The sequence below is a fragment of the Meleagris gallopavo genome, chromosome 2 (assembly GCF_000146605.3).
Source record: "Meleagris gallopavo isolate NT-WF06-2002-E0010 breed Aviagen turkey brand Nicholas breeding stock chromosome 2, Turkey_5.1, whole genome shotgun sequence".
Classification (NCBI taxonomy): Eukaryota; Metazoa; Chordata; class Aves; order Galliformes; family Phasianidae; genus Meleagris; species Meleagris gallopavo.
This window is the reverse complement of record NC_015012.2, coordinates 100,308,621-100,332,732: the sequence shown is the minus strand read 5'-3', so window position 1 is coordinate 100,332,732 and position 24,112 is coordinate 100,308,621. Positions and strand designations below refer to the sequence as shown.

The window sequence follows — 24,112 nt, the reverse complement described above, 5'->3', positions numbered from 1 at the left end:
TTTTAAATCTTCCTGAGTTGTCTGCGCTGATTAAAGCTTTCCAAAGTAGAATTACAAGAAGGGCAAAACTAACAAAACCAGTCTGTTTTGTGGCATCTGTTAGAGTAGTGTGGAGGAATAGCCTCACTCCCAGTTCTTTCCTGGAGGCAGCCCTCAGGAGGTTTGTGATCAAGTAAGTTTTCCTAAGAATAGAACGAGAGCCCATACATCTGGGAGTTAGGGGGCTGCTGCAATTTATCACATTATCCTATGCATGAACAACTAGAGAAGAGTTGCTCAGAAAATACTGGTGTGTCTGTCATGCTAGTAAACAGTCTGAGTGGAGTTTGTGCTCTCCAAAGCAGAGCTGAGACTGGCTGTCTCATCAGCATCTTACCTGTGGACCCCACTGGTGGAGATCCTACCTAATGTATTCTGTCTGATAGATTTGATTATCTGCTTAAAACAGCTGATCACCTTCCTCTTCTGTGCTTTGCTTCATTTACAGTGTTAACTGGCAAATACTCCATTACTATCATGCTTAAACATCTTTATGTTTTCTGCAGCCATGGTCTTCCTGTTTTCTGTTGCTGTTCAGCATTAGATTGTGTGAAATGTGGGCTGTGAGATATGCCTTCACTGAAAGCCTTGTGCAGCTTACTAACTTACAGAAAAATGTGGTATTAATAACACTTTTATTTCCCTACAGTATGTTTTGGTTCTCTGCAATTCTATTGGCACTCCCTTGGACCCTAAATACATCGATATTGGTAAGCACCTTGTGGTTTTTTTGTTGTTCAGCCTTTCGATCGTAGTAGGAAATCAGCTGAGTCAAATAAAATACTGCAATATTCATGTCCTATATTGCAGGTTCTAATTAAAGTGTAGACTGTCCTGCTCTGATAAGTGACTTATTTATCCTATGGAATATGAAATATTGTGGTACTTCTTAGCCTCATAATTTTTGTTCATCAATTTTATGCTCTCTTTTCACATGTATGGTGGTATGTTGGAATCTTCAGGAATAAAATGCCCGGGGAATTCAATACACAAATTTTGCAGTGATTGTAGGGGGAAAAAAAAAAAAAGGCTGATCACTGAAGTCAGATTATGTGGTTTTGTGTAGAGATTGTTGTCCCCTCTCTACCTCCCATCCACCATCAGCTGTCTGCGTTGCTTACTGTTTATCCTGGACTTCACTTAGTAGGTGGGACTGGGTGGAAGGAGAAGGAATCGGGGACTTATAGGCCACATTTCATCTCATTTCTACAGCTGGCATCTAAAATAAGTTGAGTGAATGATTCCTAGATGGGGCCTATTTGCTCTGCATTGACTACAAAGAAGCCCAGGGCAACCAGCTTAAATGTGCTTGTGTCTGTCAGAGATGTCTACAATTAGATGAGATGGATCCCACTCAGACTGTCAAAATTAGCTTTGTGTGTACATCTCTAACTCTCCTTTTAAAGTTTTTCCTTTTCATTTTCTAGAGTTCTGCTTGTAAGCTTTCTAAATCTGTTTATGATTGTTTATAATGTAATTAAATAAAATTAAGTAGCAGTTTTTGTTTTTCCCCATTACTGTCTCCTAGAACTGTCTCTACAAAAGAAAAGAATCTTCTCCACTGACTAAAAGCAGTTAAAGAGAAATGCCATTTAATTTAAGAGATGATGTTGTTATTGCAGCTGCATTTGAATTGTCCTAAAGAAATGAAACAATATGTAAGAAGTTCTCTTTTTCCTTTAGCTTAACTAAGTTTTCCATGATCTGCTTCATCTCAGTGTCAGTTGATCAGTGTGGTGCATAGGCTTACAATCTTCTTTGCAAGTGTGAATTCATGTTGAAAATCTTTGATTTTACAGCGTTCATCTTCATGGGAGGGCAAATATTTGAGGTTGGGATTATTTGCATTCTTGAGTCCTGAAGAATTTTTGTAGTCTCAGTACTTCAAATGTAACAAACCACTCTTTCATTTGTGTGTGGTAAACACAGCCAAAGATACAACTTCTTTTTTTTAGATGTGACTCCTTTAAGACTCCTTTAAAGTTAGCTAACCAAATTTAGGGATTGCAGGTGAGAGTGAGAACCCAGTCTCTGTAAATGAAACATTTTTGGATTACATTGTGCAAGTTTTATTGTAGTTGCTTTCCTTTGTTTTAACCTTTGAAGATACAACTTCATAGAATAACTTGAAATATTTCCTTGCACAAATTGATCTTATATTATATAGATATTTGTATATAGTCAGGGTCTTTAAATACAGTATATCATGCTATTTATCACAGTTGGTGCTTATGGTAGAGGAGGTGCAGTTGCTCCAGTTTTACAGGGTGCTGAACTTGCCTTGTTAAGGTCAGTACGGAGGGGAGACCTTGTCAATCTTTAGAGGCTGTAATTTACATCTCTGTAAGTTCTTCTAGGATTCCAGTTGTTCTAATGAAGTAATTATTTTGTCCTGCTTATAAATTGAGAAAACCAACTTTTAATTAATTAGAATTTAGGTGAGAATAATCATTAATAGTTTAAGAAATAAACACTGTTTGAATAAAATTAACATCTCTTACCCAAGATAATTAGAGGGCTGTTTCTGGGTTGTGAAAAATATAATATCTCTCTATGGAATTCTTGTTTCTTTTCTTTCTAGTACAGTTCTTCAGGCTGTTCTTTTTTTAATCAAGCTATAAAATTGCTACGTGGAGTTCAAAACAAATAGTTAGAATATTTTCTGAAGCTTTATGTCAAACTTTAAATCACAGTCCTTCATGTATGTTTTAAAACCACTAAGGCAGTTACTTTATTTGATATTTCACAAATGCTTATGAAAAATGCCTTCTGATATAATAGGAAGTTCTGCAACAGACCAGCTCCTGCCTTCTTTTAAGTGAGCACTTTTGACTACCATGAGTTTGAGCTACATTTTTCTGAGTGACCTTGTCAGTTATTACATACTGAACAGACAGTAACTCTGCTTTTGCCAGAGTGCCTCTTGTTGGAATAGCAAACACCTGGAACCCTACAGAGCACAAATGTTTGTTTCATGAGTCTTTGGTATCCTGCAGGGCTCCTGGGCTGCAGCCTGGTAGGAAATTGGTACTGAAGAAGAAAGATTTCTAATAAGAATGTTAAGTAGTTGACAGAGTGTTTCAATAATGCATCTGAGAATGTGTGTTAAAACACAATTAACAATTTGCATTGTTAATTTTCATAACAGTTTATAAAATTATTTTTAAAAAGCAATACTAATCTTCTAATGACAAAGTAGCTGTGAAATCATGCACTGTTCCTTTCTTCCTCAGGAACTGCAAATCTTACATTGTTTGGCTCTAAACCAGTAGCTTAAGATGAGTTCACAAAAAATACTGATTGTTCCCTTTATTCTGTTGGTTTTCAAATTATATCATTAGCTTTCTAATGTTTGCCTGTAGGCTCTGATGGATGGTTACACCTTAAAGCTTTACCTAATTTTCCTCTTTATTTTGTCTAATGCATTTTTTTCCTTTGTTTGCTGTATTTATAGGGTCTTTCAGAGCAGCTAATGTTTGCTAGCCTTTAAATTGATTTTCTCTTCATTGACTGGCATTATATCCCATCCTACCAAAAAATTAACCAACATAGGCTTGCAGGCTTTCTGTCCAAGTCCTTTTGTGAGTAGCTAAATATAACTTACAGATGGTTAAATACCTTGTTTTATAATATCTTTTTAATGGAAACACAACAGATGGTCTCTGCTAAGAAAATATCACTCAGACTGGGTTATATCATCTTACATGTGCATAGGAGCACTGACATTGTTATGTTACCATCTTTCACACGTGTACTAATGCTAAGTGTAATGCCCAGAACAGCCTGATCAGCACATAGGTGACTAAAGGCAGAGAGCTGGCAGAGTCAGGACTGTGTTGTGACAGAAAAGTTCAGTTAGAAGGGACCTTCAGAGATCATCTGGTTCCACTGCCTGACCACTTCAGGGCTGGCCAAAAGTTAAAGTATGTCGTTGAGAGCATTGTCCAAATGCCTCACTGCTGGGTGTGGGACATCAGCCATCTGTCTTGCCTCCTTCCTAACTTACCTTAATGGTGACTGAAACAGCACTTGAATTGTTTTTATTTACAGCTGATTGTTTAAAAGTGAACTGTAACTGAATTTTGGAATTCCTTAGTTTGCTGGACTGTAAGCTGTTCCATGTGCAGTTCAGCTGTCCCTGCTGTTGCCTGATGATTTTCTTCTCTTCATGAGCTAACACCTCCTGAGAAATTTTAATCGAAGTCTGAAGTTAGGTAGATGTTATTCTTTGGACTAAATTAGTTATGGTTTCTCTGGATTTTGCAGATGTGAGCAGGCTTATGTGAAAACAATTTACTCTCCCATGTCAGATCGCTTCCTTTCCATCAGATTTAAGTGGGATTACTTGTCTCTTGTGATTCTGTATCCTAGTTTAGACACTAAAAAGTGTCTCAGCTTTTTCATGCAGCAGAGTAATACAGTCATGGATCAAGTACCTTTTCTACCTACTATTCTTTCAGAAGATTAGACATGAAAGCAGGGGTTTTCTGTTTCTAAAATACAAAGCTTCTTTCCTTCAGGGAGGAGGTATTATGATGGAACAGTGAAGAGAAGTGAGTGAGGAAGAGAAAGAAGGGTCAGAGGAAACTTAGAGTATCATTCTTTTATATGTTGCTTTTGTTTTAATGGCATAATATGTTAAATCCTTTTAAGTATATGATTACTGAAAAGTAAGACACCTGTCCAGATGCTTTTTGTACATATTTTCAAATTCTGCAAAATCAGGACCTTAATACTGAAGTTAGCTGTCTTCAAATCAGTGGGAAGGGCTACAGAATTGAAGAAGTCTGCACTTAGCGTGGAAAGCTGCTGTGTGGTAGAAATGCTGAGCAGAGGAGTATCCAATTATCTTGCCTACTTCTGACTTAAGGTGCTTCCTTTTCTCACTTTATGACTAAGAGTACAAATTCTTTAGAGGGGACTGATGCCTAAGTTCCAAAGGGTAAGTGCTGTTAAAATGTAATAGGAATAATAGTTAGGAAACTAAGTAGTTAGACTAACTGCCTAGAAAGGCATTCTAGATCTTCCTCAGCATGAGAGAACTGAAGTAAGCATATTTCCCTTCCCATGAAGAACATATCCTTTTCTTCAGAAGCTATGCTGTTTTGCAGCCAACAGGAAAGTCATTTTAGAAGCAGTGTAGCCCAGTGGCTCAGCCCTGAATGGGAAGAGGAAGATCCATGTTTTATTTCTTCACTCATAGACATTTCTGCATGAGTTGTTTGTTTGTTTTAGTCTTTGTTCAGTGACTGTCCAAAACGCTTAATGAATTCTAGAAGAAAACTCCATCCATCCCACTTCTGTCCAGTTTTAATTATGTAGCAATTGTGCAAAAAGGTCAGTTCCCATGTACAGATGCATCTCTCCCAGATGTTTGTTTGAATCAATCTGATCCTATTGACTCTCTGTGCTGTGTATAATGTTATCCCTCTCCCTGTGTTTTCACATTTGACTTAAACCTAACTCTAATTGCCCTGCTGTTGCAAAGAAGAGAAGGTTCATGCCCCTCGTGTTAGCTTCTTATTCCTGCTCTCTTTTATGTTTGCTCCGTCATTTGTGATTCTCTATTTAATCCAACTTAATCCTTTATTTATTTAATTTTGGGATTAGTTTTCAGTCAGATCAATCAACAAACTGATCCAATTTACTCTGTGGCTAAGCTACTCCTAGAGCTGATTAAAAGTGGCAGGGAAGTGTGAGGGTTTGTTGGGTGGAAAGCAGCTCAGTTTTGGTTGTTATGGCAGATACAGCTGCAAGTTAATAAGAGAATTACAGCAAATACGCAGAATTTCTGAATTTGTTTATTGAATCTGAGACTGTATTCTTCAGGTGTGAGCACAAAACTAATTATTGAGCTGTGTTACAGGTAAATATGTTGATTTCATGAAATGTAAAGAAGTGCTGTATCTATGCTACTGCTCACACATTAAGCATTGCCGCTAAGCCTTCTCATCCAGTACTGACATTTATACTAAAAAGTATTAAACAGCTGTTAGGTAGCTTATCTTAATCCTCTTGGTTTCAGAGAAATGAAGTCTGTTCAACCAGTCTTCACCAATCAGTCCATCATAGTACTGTTCTACCTTATGGCAGGCATATAGCACCCCCCAGAGTTCCATCCTGTGCTAATATAAGGAAAAAGTGGAGAGATTCATTGTAAAACAATTAGATTTTGTGCTTACGCCATGTTATCTGCGACACACTTCACTAACAGGGCTATAAAATGAAATTTGCTCAGCTTGTCTGGTGGCATACTGATTTAAGCGTTGAGTTTGAAGACATTGAGGGATTTATTTATTGATTTCTGATTTTTTTTTTCTTATTGTATTTTATGTGCTGATTCAGATTTTCACAAATCAAAAAAACGTGAAAGAAAAAGCCATGATAGAACCAAGACAGTAGTATAAAGAAGAACGTAATGCTTTGAGTGCCTGTATCCACCAAACATTGACAGCAGGAATGAGACATTGCCTTTAGCCGTGCATTCTAAATGGTTTTAAGGATAAAGTAAAAAAGGGCCTTAGCTTTCCCTATGCAGTGATGTCTGGATACCTTTCAATATCTGAAGGGGAGCTACAGGAAGGAATGGATCAGATTCTTGAGCAGGTTCTGTGGTGATAGAACAAGGGGAAATGGCTTCAAGGTTAAAGAGGGCAGATTTAGGTTGAATATAAGGAAAAAATCTTTTACAGTGAGAGTGGTGAGGCACTGGAACAGGTTACCTGTCTTTATGGTGGATGCCCTGTCCCTGGAGACATTCAGGGCAAGGCTGGATAAGGCCCTGGGCTGCCTGATCCTGAGCTACCTGTGGTGTCTCTGTTCATTGCAGGGGAGTTGGACTCGCATTAAGGAAAAGGAAAGCTGCTGGAATAATGGGGAGAAAAGTATTAATTATAAAAGCAGTGCCTTGAAAGAATTTCTTTATTTGTCTGAACAAGGCAGCAGTGAAAGTACTTGCTGCTCTAATTTTACAACCATTTGGATTTCATAACAGGGCCGTTGTTTGTCACAATGACCAGAACACACGTGATAGCAGCTTCCAAAGAAGCATTTTACATCTGGCAATATCGTGTCGCCAAGAAGCTCACAGCAATGGAGATTAATCAGGTAGCACGGACCAGAAAAGAAGGCAGGGAAAGGTTTGTCTCCAGATTTTTTCATGTTCTTTCTTTTGCATAAATATGATTTTGATAAAAGTGGATTCTCCCATACCTAAAGTATGAACTCCTCATTATTGTTTTCCTACTCAAAATTGTTAAGTGTAGTTTATCATTACAAATGCATAGCTACTATCCAGATCTCTTTGACTTTTTTTCAATTAGTTTTCTGCTTACTGTCACTGTTTGCTACCCGTGAATGCCTCCTTACAGAGCTGCATGTCTGATGTATACGGGTTTTTGTCTTCTCTATATCCTTAATTTCTCAGCAATTATATTCACTCTGATTACTTTAATAATTACTTCTGTGTCAGTGGCTGTTAGGGCATATTCTGTCCAGCTATTCTCTAAATACATTTGTGCCTGCTGTATCTTTGGCCTCTAATCCTGTATGGCCTGTTCTCAAACTAAACAAGCCAAAGTTGTCATCATCTGCTCATCCAAAATAGTTACTTCATATAATAACTCTATGCTCATGTTACATTAATTTTCTCTTTCTAATGCTACTTTTTAAGGCTACTTTTTAAGGCAGAAGAGTTTTGATAAAGTTTTGAATATAGTAATGTGTAAGTTTTGTGGATGTGATAGTGAAACTCTTCCTAAGAAATGGAAAAGAGCATAAGGAAAATATAATATTTGAAAGGAGACAGCTGAGATGATTGATCATTTGCAGGATCTTCTTGTTGCAGAATGAAAGATTGTAGGTCATACGGAGCTGACATTATGGGCCATCGTGTAGTGAAGGTGAAAGCAAGTACCATGGCTGTATCAGCTGAAAGCAGAGTTCCTGGGGAAAGCACTACTGGAACACAAGAACAGGCTTAGCTTTTATACTTTTTTATCTTGTTACAGTGATTCCTTCTCCAGGTTTGAAGATACCTGTATTCTATTAAAAATGACCCTTCTTTCTTCAGAGGCACTTTTTCTCCTTCCTTCCCTGCAGGATTTATCATATTGATGACACTCCTTCAGGATCTGGAGATGGACACCTTGATTACAGTAAAGCTGTTGAAGTGAGCCTTGTTTGTAACTTGTTTATTATGATATCACTGGTAGCTTGAAAGTAGTAGCTGGCATTGCTGTATATATTTGCTTAGGTTTTTTGTTAATGGGTCTTTTTATTTTCTTCTACTTTTTGTACAAAAATGTTAGTGTTGCTTCTGGTTAGTAAAATGTTACTGTATCATTATGTATTACTAGAAATGTACATCAAACTGTATAGAATGCAGGGAAAAAGTGTATTCTGTATTTTGGAGAATTAATGGGCTCCAGAAGGAAGCTCTTACTGTTACCATGTTTCCTTCCATGTTTTCAAAGGCTACTGATATCATAAACCATCCATTTATTGTACAGTGATAAAGTTTGATAGCCCCTTTTTGTGTAAACACTTGGCAGCATTCTTGGATATTTAAGCATAACTTTTTTTTTTTTTCTGTAGAGGTTCACTCCTACTGCAGTATTAAAACAAGTGTTGGTGTTTGTTTGCTTTCAGGGAACAAGAGATCCAATTTGTGCAATAACAGCATCTGATAAGATACTACTTGTGGTAAGTTAGGGGATTACAACAACTTCTAATTGCCACTTGCTCTTGTAGGCAGGACTCTTGTGCAGTTAAGTCACGAGCAGTCATATTTAAAATGTTTTCCCATGCTCCTACTCCAGTGATTTTTTTTTTAACATCTTTTGAATGAATTAGACAAAACCACTGAGACACAGGAAAGAAAACAGATGGAGACAGTGTGAAAGTCATTAGTTGATACAATAATGTGTGTTACAGTGGTCAAATCTTTCTAACTCTTATAGCCAAATCTGCTTTTTAATTTATAGGGTATATATATATATGAAAAAAGTCAAAGATGTGAAAGGCAAGGAGGATCTTTCCAGGTGAATTGGGTAGGGAAAAAAAAGGAAAGGAATGATGTTTGGGCTACCTTTAAAATTATTGACTATCTTCCAAAGTAAGCATTCAGCAGCAGGTAAAATAACCTGAGTGGGCTGTTCCACATGACTATGTTTTAACATCTTATTTAAGCAGATCTTTAACTTGTAGCATCTTAAGAAATTATTTTCTTGAAATAACAGGATTAAGAACTCCAGAGTGATGATGTTGCCTCTTCCCACATTGGTTCAGCCACTCATCCAAGAACTCTTTAGTCTAGAACAACATATAAAGAAAACCTTGTTAAGCTGTTTATTCATAGAAAAATTAAAAAAAAATAAAATGCTTTTCTCTAGGGAAGAGAATCTGGCACTATTCACAGATACAGTCTTCCTAATGTTGGCATAATTCAGAAATATACCCTGAATTGTCGGGCACATCAGCTGTCTTTGAACTGCAACTCTAGGTAAGATACAGGTCTGCTTCTAATAAAGGCAAACAATTTTAAACTAAACCACTGCATTTGGCGAAAATATTAGTAATGATGCACTAATTTTACTTCAATATAAATTACTTAATTTATTGGCTATTAACGGTTTCTTCATTTCTTACTGGCCAGGCTGCTGTAAGAGGCTGAGTTGATAAAGCTTCCTTGTGTACTACACTCTTTAAAGTCTGTAAGGAAACACAAAAGGGAAAATTTCTGTTAAAAGATAAACCAAACACAAGCTTTTTGAGGTCAGGAATTGATGAAAGTACGTCACAACATGAAACTTCATATCTCTGAGGTTTCTTTTTATTTCTATCCTCCTAATGCTTAGAAACTTTGTTCGTCCCGTATTAATTTTCCACTATTGCAAACTGTAGTTGCTGGCAAAACTCCTAGCAGGATTTCCTGCTAAAGCTTTTCTTAAGCCAGCACTGAAGCTACATTCTGCTTGGTAGACAACCATTAATGTTTAACAGTGCTTTTGGTTCCCCTGCCCCCAGGAGAATTAGAGGATCTTGACAGAAAAGGCTAAAATCCACTAATGAATGCTCATAAGACAATTTTAATCACTTCAAAACAACTTTATAATTTCAAACAAACTTCATAACATAAGTGTAGATATCTTCATTTATAGACCAAAAATAGATTGATTCACTTAAAAAGTTACATGACCAAGCCAGATCTGCATTAGTTTTGTTTTGAACCTAAGCTGTTATCTTCCTAAATGATTTTGTATTAGTGGAAAATACTCAGATTCACAAGGTTTTTGAAGTTAATTGGGTTGCTTTTGAAATTATAATGAAGATTAAGGTTGTCTAAATGCATTCCAATATTGAAAAATATTTAAGAGCACTGCAGTAAATGACTGACAGTAAATACAGGCTACTGTCATTCACTGATAATGTATGTAACTGTAAATTTTCAAATGTAACCCTTTAGAAATTGTATTTTCCCTATATTTTAAATGATGTCAAAGATTAATTGGATTATACATACTATTATCTTAGAATAATATCCTTAGTAGTAATATTAGAAATCCTGTTTTAGGGATGAACACTCTGGATCGTTGCACTGTATTTTTAAGAATCTGCCTCCTAGTAAATAATGAAAAGCATATATGTTAAATTCTTAATTTTAGGCTCTGTCAAGAAAACAGTTTAGTCAGGAGCTGAACCTAAACAGGTTTTTACTAAGGTTTTTATCTGAAGTACGAAGCATCTTCAGAGTGCTGGATGAAAAACAGGCATGGGTCGGTACAGTCCAGGCCCAAATCCAGTAGGAGAAAATGAAGGCCTCTTTTCCATGTTTCTAGTCTCTCTCTGCTGTACAGATCAATGAAAATCACAGGCATCTTGCTGAAACCATGGAGTTAGTTTGGAGGGAAATTTGGCCTGAGTGTGCCAGTTCAGGAAACTTATTTCAGACGTACAGCTTTGAATAGTGTTACTTAGCTGTCCTTTTATTACTCTTTTTTTGTTGTTGTTGTTGTTTTTTCTCCCCTGTTCTGTAGCCGTGTTGCTATCATAGACCTTTCAGGTGTTTTGACTTTCTTTGACTTGGATGCACGAGTAACAAGCAGTACTGGGCAGCAAGTGATTGGAGAACAGCTCAAACTGGAACGCAAAGATGTCTGGGATATGAAATGGGCCAAAGATAATCCAGATTTGTTTGCAGTGATGGAGAAAACAAGAATGTATGTTTTCAGAAACTTGGATCCAGAGGTAAATGTAAACAAACTACTCAGTTTACAAGTTCACTCTAAGATAATGGTTCTGTGTTGAATAGAATTATTTTTATGCTTGCTGTTTAATCAAGTATTTTGATATCAATAAACTTCATATAAATAAATAACTGGACATCTCAATATCTCGTCAACTCTGATGTGAGGGTCTTGTTTAAGATGAAATAAGTGTGAAATAAACTATCAATAAAAAATGCTTGCTATCCTTGTCTTCCACTTATAGAAATTATGCTCCTGGAAATAATAATATGCTTTAGAAACAGTAAAGCCAATTTTAATAAAGGTATTTCTATAATGTGTGGTTTGGGCGAGTCCAGATATTGTTCCTTTCTCTTTTTCTCATAATCTAGTTATAAATACCAGGATTTTTAATTATGTCTGTGTATATGAGATTGTCAGTAACACCAATGTTTATATTTCCTGTTGGAAAAGCAGTCAAATCCTACTTTGGGGGAAGTCTTTTTACATATATTAATAGATTTGTTTAGAATGTAAGTAGAATACAGGTTAATTCCTTTTTAACTGTTTTACTTTAAGGAACCTATACAAACTTCTGGATATATTTGCAACTTTGAAGATTTAGAAATCAAATCTGTTCTTCTGGATGAAATACTAAAGGTAAGTATAATGAATTCTATTTTGTGGGAATAGTTGGTGTCTAAGTGATTTGAACAGTTGGTATCATTGATGGGTGAAAGTAAACGTGACAGAACAAAAATGTATTTCTTTATTCATTATGTTAGAATCCTGAACGCCCTAACAAAGATTACATCATCAACTTTGAGATTCGTTCATTACGAGACAGTCGAGCACTGATTGAAGCAGTTGGGATTGAGGAATCTTCCCAGTTCATAGAAGATAATCCACATCCCAGACTTTGGTAAAATAAAATAAAAATCTCATAATAAGCCAACTTTCTTTGTTTAAATGTTTTCTTTCTTTTGTAGTCTTCTTTTTCAGACAAATCTAACTATCCAAGTGGAAAAAAAAACACCCCTCAAAGTAAGAGCAGCCAACCAGCATACAATTTAATGAGAATCATTATTTAAAATAATAATAATAACGCTAAGTAGTAGCAGTACTCTGCTGCAATCTGAAGGGCTGCTGTTCTAAATGGGAATGTTGTTACATTGAAGCTGAATCATCTACAGAGGCATTTTATAGTGCTGATGTAAGACCTGAAGAGAACCTTGCAGTCCCCCTGCAAGCCTGGCTCCCTGCCTCTTGTGGAATTGGTGTGTTTTCAGGCTACGTGGTATGTTTTTCTAGAAGGCAAGAAAGAGGTTTTTCCTCCTAAGTATGCATAACTAAGCACAGACCATTTCGGACAGGCTCTAAAGGAAAGAAGTGAGAATGGGGAGGGTACATCAATCATAATTTGTGATATCCTTTCAAAATGAAATAATCTGAGGAAAATAACTTAGTTAAACGGTTTAACAAGTTAAACTTGACTATTAAACTGAATTTAAATCCTGCACAGCAAACTTGTAGGAATAAACATGTGAAAACAGTTCTGGAAATCTAGCTAATGTCCCATATCTCAGGGGTTAGAGAAATAGAATCATTAAGGTTGGAAGAGACCTCTAAGATCACCATGTCCAACCATAAACCCATCCCCACCATGCCCACTAACCATGTCCCTTAGTGCCACGTCTCCGTGGTTCTTGAACACCTCCAGGGATGGTGACTTCCTGAGCAGTCTGTTCCAGTGCCTCACCACTGCTTTGGAGAATAAATATTTTCTTATACCCAACCCGAACCTCCCCTGGCGCACCTTGAAGCCATTATCTCTCATCCTATTCCTGTTACCTGGGAGAAGAGGCTGGCCCCCCACCTTGCTCCAACCTCCTGTTAGGCAATTGTAGAGAGCAGTAAGGTCTACCCTGAGCCTCCTCTTTTCCAGACTGAACAATCCCACTTCTCTCAGCTGCTCCTCATGAGACATATAATTTACAGCTGCTTTTCTATGTGTTGCATTTGTTTTTCACACAGGCGTCTCCTGGCTGAAGCTGCCCTTCAGAAGCTAGATCTGCAGACTGCTGAACAAGCTTTTGTGCGCTGCAAGGATTATCAAGGTATTAAATTTGTGAAGCGTCTGGGCAACCTGCAGAGCGAGTCAATGCAGCAAGCAGAAGTGGCAGCCTATTTCAGCAGATTTGAAGAAGCTGAAAGAATGTATCTGGATATGGACAGAAGGTAATTGCATGTTGTCATCTCAGCAGCAAATAAAGAAAAAAATGTCTTGGAAAACAAATACCCTTATAAGGAATGACTGGTTTAGCACTGAGGACTCTTCACCAGTTGCTGGAAAGACAGAACAACATCAGATGGGAAGAACTTTGTTATATTGATATGTAAGCAATCCCTTATGTGAACCAGTGTGTTCCAGATCATCTGAAAATTCTGAGCTGCTCTAAGTAGTGCTGTTTTTTCTAGATGTTTTTAGAAAATATTTTGTAGATGTTTCATCTGGGAATCCAAAAATACAAACAAAAGTCTTAAAATTTCTATTTAATTTATGCATTGTTGCTCTCAGCTAATTGCCAAGTACGCATTCTTTTGAATTACATGTGCAAACAATGAAGTTTCTAATTAACGTTAATCTTAGGAGAGACAGAAGGACTGTGGGCCAGTGGAATTTTTGCTGAGGAATGAAAACAAGAACAAAACTAAATGACAGTATTACTGAAAAATATAAATTAATGCTAAGTAATGAGGTTTAGCACTGTATTCCTCATTGTCCTTTTTCTGTAATAAGCAGCAGTTGTGTGATGCAGGCTGAAGGTGATGATCAGACATGAAGAGACATGTGAATCACTCAGAATCATAGAACCATCAAGGTTGGAAAAGACCCACAGGGTCACCCAGTCCAACCATCCATTGATCACCAGTAGTTCTCACTAAACCATGTCCCCCAACACAGTGTCCAAGCTTCTGAATAGATGAAATGTTTAAGCTTTGATTAATGAAGTCATGAAAAAAAAAAAAGGAATGTTGGAGGAAAATGTTTTTCTTCTTTTATGATGTAAGAATGAGGAACATCCCTCTTCCCCAGTATGAAATGGAGAAGGAGAAAAAGCAGAAGGTGGAGGAAGGTGCCTGTTAGATCCTGGTGATGGAAAAGTTTTCATACAGCGAGCCCATGAAAGTATGTTGTTTTGGAGAGGTGGATTGTTTTGTAAGACCTTCACTTGCCCAGAAATGCTGATTTCCAGAAACGACATTTTTTGACATGTGACTGAGGAGATATTTGATTCATATAGAATTGTAGAAGGCAAAGGCAGACCTTTTTTGTTGTTGTTGTTGATTTCTTCAGCAGTAGAATGTCTTATTCTCCAGCTACAAGCATACAATTCCATATTGCCCTGTGTGTCTACTCACCACTAGAAAATTCTTGATGAAGACCTACCATAGATTAGGCTGAAATATATTTTTCAAATGCAATTCTAAATGTTTTTGATAGAAGTTTTTACTTAACAGACTGCACTGACTTGGTATCTCACTCATTATTCAGCTCACTGGTAAATTTAGAGCGTTTTAAAATGGGGTTTGTATATCTCTCCCACTTATTTTCTATCCACATGCAGAATTACTGCATTTTCACACAGAACAGTTTCAGTATTACATGGTAGGAAAAATGTGCTAGACAGATGCAGAATGGGTCACATAAATGTGCATGAATAATAAAAAGGAAAGATTACTCCCAAGTCTTTCTCCTTCTTTCAGAGTCATCTTGAATTGAGTCTCTGAAATGAATCTTATTAGATGTCATCCTTCATCATTCATATTCCTTCCCCTTGGCTGTTCCCCTGCCCTTCTGCTTTTCAACAGTGGAAGATGAAAGGTATACAGAGCAAGAGGAGGCCTGACATTTGGCAACTGAATTGCCAACTGTAATTCAGTGTACTTCATGCAGTCGTGTGACTGATAGGAAAGTATATTTGTATGATGTAATTTATGAGCTCTCTTGAGTTCATTTATTTACTTGGAACATAGTTTAAATTGGACAAAGTATCAGGGATCACTGTGATCACTGCAGTATGGATTATGAATGTGAAAACAATTTTGGACCCTTACCTCAAGATTTTTTTGTTATCTATTTTGTCTTTTCCTACTATTTCCTGTTTATGTCAGAGATCTTGCCATTGGACTACGAATAAAACTAGGAGATTGGTTTCGAGTACTGCAGCTACTGAAAACTGGCTCTGGTGACTCAGATGATGCCCTTCTTGAACAAGCACACAATGCTATTGGAGATTATTTTGCAGACCGTCAGAAATGGTATGTTATGTAGGGGAACTAGTAAGGAGCAAAGGAAATGATAAAGCTGATGACAAAACTTACCTTATGAGAAGGGACAGGTATCAGGAAAGTCAGAGTAATACGTTGGATGATTTTGTAATGATGAGATTTAACTCTGACCTTTATGATTCTGTCACAGCCTTTACATTTGAGAGTTGTTGATCAACTATCTAAAGAATAAAGGAAAAACCAAATCTCAGTATTGCCAGAAGTCTGGTCACTTCAAAGAAGGAGGGAGGAAGGGAGGGGAAACAAAACAAACAAAATCCATTGCAGAGACAGTGATACTAGCATGGGTGTAGGATATTAAAAAACAAACAGGAAAAAAGGTACTAAATAACAGTGAATTTCAAAACCACAGATTTTCTAGAACATTTAAAATCTGGGGCATTTGAGAAGGTCCAGAGATCTGTCTGACCTGGATATGTCTCCAGGCATTGACAAAACTGAGTACTCATGAATGTATTAAGAACTGCATGCAAATGGTATTTCTCCAAAACTTGTTTTGCAGTTGGGACTTAACTGAGAAGTCATGTCTTAGTAGTTAATAACTGGCAATGAGACATTCATACACTTTTCTTGTTACTTTTTAAGCTTAAGTATACTGTAAGCATCCAGAACATTCTGCCAAAGCTCCACTCATTATTATAGTTACGCAAAATGCACTACCACAAAGACTTTGCCCCTATTAGTTAAACTTGTGAGTAGATTCTGTAAGTTTATTTCTAGATAATTTAGGCAATGAAGGGGTTGGTCTTGGAGGTCTTAGTGCTCATGTTTTAAAGTACAGAGGTGCTCAACTTTCAGTTTTGTTGTGAGTTGCTGTTGACTATCAGGCATGATCTGTGCAGATGTGGGAATACAATTTTCAGGTTCATTGGCATCCTAACCTTATGTGAGTCAGAAAATGAATCTTACTGCTACTTCAGTGTAGTGATTTCTGAAAAGCAAAATATGTAGTGCATCTTAGTGCATTTTAGAAAAAGAAACTTTAGTTACTAAAGATCTTGAGCAAAGTTACCCATTTAAAAGGTCATTTTAAATTTACAGACACAAAAGGCTTACCCAGTTTGAAGTTTGGCGTATGTCTGATTATACCACATTTATGTCTTGTCTTTATTAGGTTAAATGCTGTACAGTATTATGTACAAGGACGGAACCAGGAACGTTTAGCTGAATGTTACTACATGCTAGAGGACTACCAAGGACTAGAGAATCTGGCTAACTCACTTCCAGAGAATAATAAGTTACTCCCTGTAAGCAAGAAGTATTTCTTTTTTCATTGTCTTATGCTCAACTTTTTATTTAAAGTATCCCATCTTGGGAAGGAACAAAATGTGGAATGCAGTATATATGACCTATTTAAGCATAATGATTCTACTTTGGTTTTGATCTGAAATATTACTGTTTTCATTCTCCATCATTCCATTATTGGCCACTTCCACATATAGATCTGATTAGCCATCAGGCTCTGTGGTCACACTGCTAAGTTACAGTTTGCTGGCATTTGTCTCTAAAATAGCTATGCTTCACTGAGAATTTAATCCTTGTAGCTGGATACTTAAACCTTCATTTTGTCATCTACGATGCACTATTTTTTTTCCCCTCAAAATTCTTCCTTGTTTAACTTCTCACATGGTAACTCTGGTAGGAATGCTAACGTGCAGTGAAAATTCGAGATACCTTGCTGAAAGGAAGGAAGTTCATGACTTGCTGTGCAGTGGCTAATTTAAAACTATAATATGATTGATTACTCCACAGTGCTTCAAAAATGTAAAACACATTAACTTAATGTCATGATCAGTAGGTGTAATAAAGCAAGACGTTGCATTTTCTATTTAATCTGTAATAGCAAAGTTTTGTGAAGTGGACAATATCTAGTAAGAACACAGTCCTTCTAGTGTGATTAGGAAATTTTAAAGCAGTATTTTATTTAAATACAGAACCAATGTGTATTTCCAGAATGAGTGTGTGAGAGTAGCATTCTGCCTGGAAGACTTACAACTGCACATGTTGTATTCACAGCATCCATGCAACAAACAACCTTCTTATCCAAAGTTTGGAATTAAACTAAAAAAAACATACCTGTTGTAGTTTCTTTGCAATGTAGGAAAAATATGGAAATTAATTTAATGTAGTGCTGTTGCTTTTTTTCAGGATATAGCTCATATGTTTGTGAGAGTGGGGATGTGTGAACAAGCTGTTTCAGCCTTTCTGAAATGTAATCGACCAAAGGATGCAGTAGATACCTGTGTACATCTTAACCAGGTGGGACAACAGTAATTGATGTGCTTTAGCAATACCAGTTAACCATTCAGATTTTTATCCTACTGCCCAGTTAAATACAAATCCTTGTTAAGCATCAGATGATTCTTCGTGACTTCTGGAAAATTTATACTTTGATTCATAAGCCAGTTATTTGAAATGAGTGCTAGACCATCAAAGGAACAGTGGTATGTGCATTTACAGCGGTGCTACTCTGTGGTAAGCATGCTCAGCATACAGAAGTATGTGGCCTTGTGGCTTTTGTAGGGCTAGGCTTAGCTCAAGTCAGTGCTGCCTCCTGATGCAGTTGGGAGGAAAACTAGGAAGCTTCTGTATCCCCTTTCCTTCCTTCTACAGATGCAGATTACTTATGGCTGCACTGGGATGTAGCTGGAAAAGAGCTGGTCTGAGAAACTGTCAGCATGTTCACGGATAGAGCTGTTCCCTAGTATGATTTGTACGTGTGCTGTGTCAACACAAATGAGAGAAACTGAGGATGGCAATGAGGAAATCTATGTGAATGTCAGGGCTGGTTAATGGTGGTGTTATGTGTACAATTTGCTACCTTATGGATAGGTATTGGATATGAGATTGAGCTGGGCTTCTGAGTGCTGCCAACTTTGTGGGCAAACACAGTAGCCAAACTGTTGAAGACAGGAAAATTCATGGACAAAAATGAGGTGTGTAGAAGTTTGCTTATGCACTGAGCTCATAAACTGACGTGCTCTTTTAGACATGTTTTTGAGAGTCTGAGTTTCAATAACATCCAAGTGTTAAAATTCACATATCCAACTATGAGCAGCAATGGTTTTGCAAAGCTTTTATCAAAGCAGAAGCAACTGCTTTCTATGTGGTTTTGGACCAAGGTCCAGAATTTGTTTCACAAGTCTCCTGCATCACATGATTGGCAATGATGCTATTTGCTTGAATTCTACTTGAATTGTACAGTAGAGTTGTTCTAAGTAGTAATGAAGTATTGTGCACAGTTGTGAATTATTCACAAGAAAGCTTGTTCTCAGAGTATATTGAAAAATGTAGATTCATCTTTGTTTGCTTTCATTTCTAGTGGAATAAAGCTGTGGAGCTGGCTAAAAATCACAACATGAAAGAGATTGGATCCTTGTTAGCAAGATATGCAACTCATTTACTGGAAAAGAATAAAATCCTTGATGCAATAGAACTCTATCGTAAAGCCAATTACTTCTTTGAAGCTGCTAAGCTCATGTTCAAGGTATTGCGGATTTTATTTTTATATCAGGTATCAAAAGGTAGTCCAAAACCTCAGTTATTTCCATGCTGTTTATTTTCTTGAGGTTATCTTGTTGTTAAAAATGTACAGGAATGTACCATTAAACAGGAACTGCCAGGATGAATCAATTTCTAAAGTTTAAGATATCCAGGGTAATTCTTTAAGTTAGAGATGTTCTCTTTAGCCAGTGATGAAGAGAATTTCAGACACAAACCATCTGATTTGAGACCATCTATTCCGAATGAGATGAACTGCACCTCAGAAAGGTCGTTGTCTACTTAAAGGGTTACAGCAAGCCAGCCTGGATGCAACGTCTGCATTGTTTTATGCTGGTTTTATCTCTTTGTTTTTAAGAATAATAATGTTGTGAAGTACCAGTTAAATTTTGGTATCTCTTTCTTCGATTGAAAAATGCTTTTGTGCTTTCAAGATGCAGATCTTTCCTATATTTGGTTTACCTGCAGTGACTTGTGTAAATGGCTTATAAAATCTGTAAGAGTGCTATGCAGTTTTTATAGTGAATACATATTTTTTGTATCTATGTTACTTTCGAAATGCATCCTTCTTATTGAAGGCAATGTATTTCTTAAGCTACAGTGTTGAAAAATATTTGTTTACTGTCAGCAAACATAATGGTTACACTGATTTATCCTTTCTGAATATCTGGCTTCACGTAGTTGTTAGCTAAACAAGTAAAGAATGATGTGCACTCTTCACTGAGACATTCATTTATAGTTCTGTTTGCAGTCTAACTTATTACATTCAAATGCAAAATTGTTTTTGGCATAAATTCTGAGGTTTGTACAAGTGTGTAGCTGTCCAAGAGAATTGTTATTTTTCTTATACATACATACTTATATATATCTACAATATATATATATCTACAATAAATTCCTTCATGTTGGATTTTTCAGATTGCAGATGAAGAGGCAAAGAAAAGAACAAAGCCTTTGCGAGTTAAAAAGCTTTATGTATTATCAGCTTTACTTATGGAGCAATGCCATGAGCAAATGCAAAATGCACAGAGAGGAAAAGTTAAAGGTTCAGAGGTAGAGTCTTTTCCTTTTTTGAGTTCTATACATTTACTCTTACATGCTGCCTAGTCAGAATAAATAAAATTGCCTTAATATGAGGTTATTTCTTACTAACACTCTTTCTTCCTAGAATGAAGATTTTATTTATTTCTTTAAAGCAAATCTACTATGAAAACAAACAATATAATATACTGTTTTAAAACATTTAAATAACTTGTACTAATAGATATTTTTCTGCCTGAGGTTAATGTATTCTTCTTGAGATTTTCACTGTAACAACAAAAATCATACTAAGAAATGCAGATTTTCTGTTCCTCTGAGAATCTCACTTTACTGATGTTTAGGAATAACTATCAATCTCACAGTGAGATTTTGTGATTAGTTTAAGTTGGCTATAATGTAGCAGGGAGACTATTCCAGATATGGGGGAAGCAAATGGATGGGTTTTTTTTTAATGCTTGTACTTTCATCTTTGTGTGCACAAATGAAAGAGTTTAAACAAAGTTTTAAGAGATCTGGTGTTGAAATGCAGAATTAATCCAAAGTACGTACTAGCCTGCAGATGTGCACATAATGTACTTATACACATCTGCACCATATGCTCTGCTTATGCACTGTCTAAAAATGCCCAACAGTGTCCATTTTAGGTCCATGTGTTTATATTTTCTCCAGTTAACACAAACAGTTGGTATAATCACCAAATACAGAAAAGTTCTTTTCATGTATCACCATTTCCCACTGTATCTGTTTTCTGTATAAAAATGACTTGTGATACCGCTTTGCTTTCAGACTGCTTCAGCTCTGGCGGGTTTGCTGGAAGAAGATGTCCTTTCTTCAACGAATCGCTTTGCAGACAATGCTTGGCGAGGAGCAGAAGCTTACCATTTTTTCATACTTGCACAAAGACAGCTCTATAAAGGTTCTGTAGATGCAGCACTTAAAACAGGTAGGATTTCTTCTCTAAGCATGTAAAGAAACTGCTCTAATTTTACAGGCATGCACAGCGCATACTTTCATCTACAGTTCATACATTTTTCTATTGTTGCTAGATCCATGGAATTTAAAATGGAGCCATGTAACAAACTGTAGCTGAATCTGGCTGCAGTCAAGATACTTGGAAAGTATCTTTTTGGATACAATGGCAATGTAACTTCCCAAGTATTACCTGGTTAAATTGGACAATCTCTTTATACCTTCTGTTGACTGTTTTCTTTCTGCCCAAGTTTTTTTTTTTTAAAATTCATGTTGGACATCCTTGTAGACAGCTTTTTAAAGTATCTGTGGGAGTTAAAGAAATAAATAGTGCCCTCTACTTGCTCCAAGTCATGGAGGTCCATTTCAAATACTTCTAGCATGTTTTTTTCAATTATTATTATGATTTTTTTAGTGTGTTTGAGGGAAAAGTGTGTCAACCTCAACAAGACACTTTCAGTTGCCATTCAAATGTACTTCGTTTTCCTTTATTTCTGTTTATTTTTTGAAATACGCTGAATCATGAATGCAGGCTTTATAAAGATGTCAGTGAAAACTTTGGTTTATGTTGTCCAGTGGAATTATTTGCAGGACTAACACTAATCTAAATACTAATCCATAGTGACTGTTTTGTACAGAAGCTTGCATTTCTCAGGAGATATGTAATGATGTTCTTGGATTTTCCTTTTTTCATTTCTTAGCTCTTCATTTGAGAGATTACGAAGACATTATCCCTGCAGTTGAAATCTATTCTCTTTTGGCTGTCTGTGCGTGTGCAAATAGAGCATTTGATACTTGTTCAAAAGCCTTTGTTAAACTAGAATCCTTGGAAACTCTTAGCCAGGAGCAAAGGCAGCAATATGAAGATCTTGCTCTAGAGATATTCACAAGACATTGTCCGAAGAACAACAAAAAAACTGATCTGGATGACGTTCTTGAGAGGTGAGTTATACATGTATGATATAAAAATATTAACCTTTTTTTTTTTTTCTTTTTCCCCTGCTATGGTCTGTAAGCATTTGAGCAGTCTTTGCTCAAACCAAATGCCGTGCAAGAACGAGGCAGGTGTTAGCCAGTTCATAGAAAAGGTAATAAAAAATTGCTTCATTTGAGAGAATCATAGAATCATAGAATGGCTTGGTTTGAAAGGGACCTCAAGGATCACCAAGCTTCAAGCCCCCAGCCACAGGCAGGGCTGCCAACTTCCACATTTAATACCAGACCAGGCTGCCCAGGGCCCCATCCAACCTGGCCTTGAACACCTCCAGGGACGGGGTCATCTACAGCCTCTCTGGGCAGCCTGTTCCATTGTAATCTGGGGAAGGAAAATATGCAGTGGGAATTGAGGAACTGGCCAGAAGGATGTAGCATCTTAATTTGAAATATACATGGACAGAGTACCTTTACTAAATATGTTATCATGTGCCACTAAGGTAATCATGTTACTGTGTTTGCATCACCATTGTGCTATGATGCAAATGTGAACAAGTTTAACCATTATGTGTACAGTATTCTGTGAATTACCTACATCTGTGTGGTGTGAGATGAGTACTGCAAGTTAAAGAATCAGGATATGAAAGTCGTAAGATGTAATTCTTTGGAGTGACTGTACCCCAAATGCTGTCACTGACATCTGTTTCCTGCTAAAAGCATGGAATATATGAGTATAGAAATTGCTTGTGAATCCATTTTATTTTCAGTGAGTAGCATTTAAACTTTTCACAATCTCACTAATAGCTTTTATGTTTATTCTTCGGAGGAATAAATGTAGTAGTAGTGCAGGTGTTAATTGGACCTTACCTTTATGTATCCTTTACTGCTTTTCTCTTAGTCATTGGGTCAACTGGTCCTAATTTGTTGGCAGTTCGGTTCCGTGGGTGTGCATTCCGTTGTGTGAAGATTTACATACTTGGCTCTGGTAACCATACACAGTTACGTGATGTAATAGCTTCTAAGAAGGAAGAAGCACATTCCTGAATAGAGAAGCAGTATTTTATAGGTGAACAGCAGCACTTTTCAAAGTATCTGTAAGCACACAATTAGGACATATTAAAGGTATTTATGGTGTTTTACAAATTTATACAAGTAGGGTTTTTTTTAAATTATTTTACTCTTTTAAAACCATGTTTTTTAATTTTCATGACTCTTCTTAAACAGCGGAGATGGGAAGCTTCCTGTATGTGTTGCAACAGGAGACCCTATCCTGGAGTATCGATTCTGGATGTGCAGTGTGTGTAAGCATTGTATGAAAGCCAAAGAAAGAAGCAATTACAACTTCTGTCCTCTGTGCCACTGCTCAGCGTAGTGAAGGACAGGACTGTGTCCCCTCCCAGTCTGCTGCATCTCAGAAAAGGATCTTCAAAAATGGTTATTTTTGTATGTATGACATTTCAAACTACACTGCCAGTTCTGCACTCTTACAGATAGTGCCACTGTTATAGAAATGATTCAAAATAACAACCTTTTTTCAGCCTCTGTAAGAAAGGCTTAAGGTAACAGCATTCTTTGAGCCTAATTTCTGAATCATGCAAAGTGTTTTATTACATTTGCGTGAGCCCCTTTTCCTTGTTGCAGTCCCATAGGAAATGATTGCATTTTGTCAAACTGGCCATTTCTTGGAGGCGCAATTCTTCAGTTGAAACTATTGTGATGGAATTATACACATTTTTCTACTACCATTTTCCTGAAGCGGCATTTCTATTTAGCGACAAGCCTGCCGTTTCAAAAGCCGACTGTCTCTACACTGAACCATCCGTCTTACTGCACAAAGAACAAACGCGGCTTTATGTGGGAATGACTTTATTAAATATTTTTCTATTCTGACACGCGAGGCTCTTCTCCGTTCGTGTCACAGCTCGCGCTGAGGGCCGCACTAGTCACCGCAGAAGCGGGGGCGGCTCTCCTCAGGCACCGCCACGGCGAGCAGCCCGGCCCTCTTTCCCGAACGTGCCCGTCCCCTCCGCCGCCCCGGAAGTCTCCACACG

At 37.0% G+C, this 24,112-nt stretch overlaps 1 protein-coding gene and 1 long non-coding RNA gene across 4 annotated transcripts in view; one reads left to right on the top strand and one right to left on the bottom strand.

The window, feature by feature from the left end:
• WDR35 (WD repeat domain 35) overlaps positions 1-23,953 on the top strand; it is a 37,256-nt gene extending 13,303 nt beyond the window's left edge. For 2 of the 3 annotated variants that reach the window (XM_010707966.3, XM_010707967.3), the window contains 17 exons: positions 689-749; positions 7,034-7,178; positions 8,140-8,209; positions 8,689-8,742; positions 9,432-9,541; positions 11,076-11,286; positions 11,844-11,924; positions 12,050-12,186; positions 13,299-13,502; positions 15,441-15,587; positions 16,732-16,864; positions 17,766-17,876; positions 18,940-19,104; positions 20,037-20,171; positions 20,946-21,102; positions 21,830-22,070; positions 23,286-23,953. In XM_010707966.3, coding sequence (XP_010706268.1) covers positions 689-749; positions 7,034-7,178; positions 8,140-8,209; positions 8,689-8,742; positions 9,432-9,541; positions 11,076-11,286; positions 11,844-11,924; positions 12,050-12,186; positions 13,299-13,502; positions 15,441-15,587; positions 16,732-16,864; positions 17,766-17,876; positions 18,940-19,104; positions 20,037-20,171; positions 20,946-21,102; positions 21,830-22,070; positions 23,286-23,433 — 2,310 coding nt within the window. In that variant the 3' untranslated portion in view covers positions 23,434-23,953. Of the gene's footprint in view, positions 1-688; positions 750-7,033; positions 7,179-8,139; positions 8,210-8,634; positions 8,743-9,431; positions 9,542-11,075; positions 11,287-11,843; positions 11,925-12,049; positions 12,187-13,298; positions 13,503-15,440; positions 15,588-16,731; positions 16,865-17,765; positions 17,877-18,939; positions 19,105-20,036; positions 20,172-20,945; positions 21,103-21,829; positions 22,071-23,285 lie in introns of all 3 variants that reach the window. The other variant, XM_019613300.2, reaches the window with a different exon arrangement.
• LOC104910009 lies at positions 8,749-23,277 on the bottom strand. Its single transcript, XR_792732.3, has 4 exons — positions 22,929-23,277; positions 15,651-15,778; positions 9,688-9,750; positions 8,749-9,351 (listed from the first exon to the last, which is right to left on the bottom strand). It is a non-coding gene; the product is annotated as an uncharacterized LOC104910009 (long non-coding RNA).
• Positions 23,954-24,112: the final 159 nt, after the last annotated feature.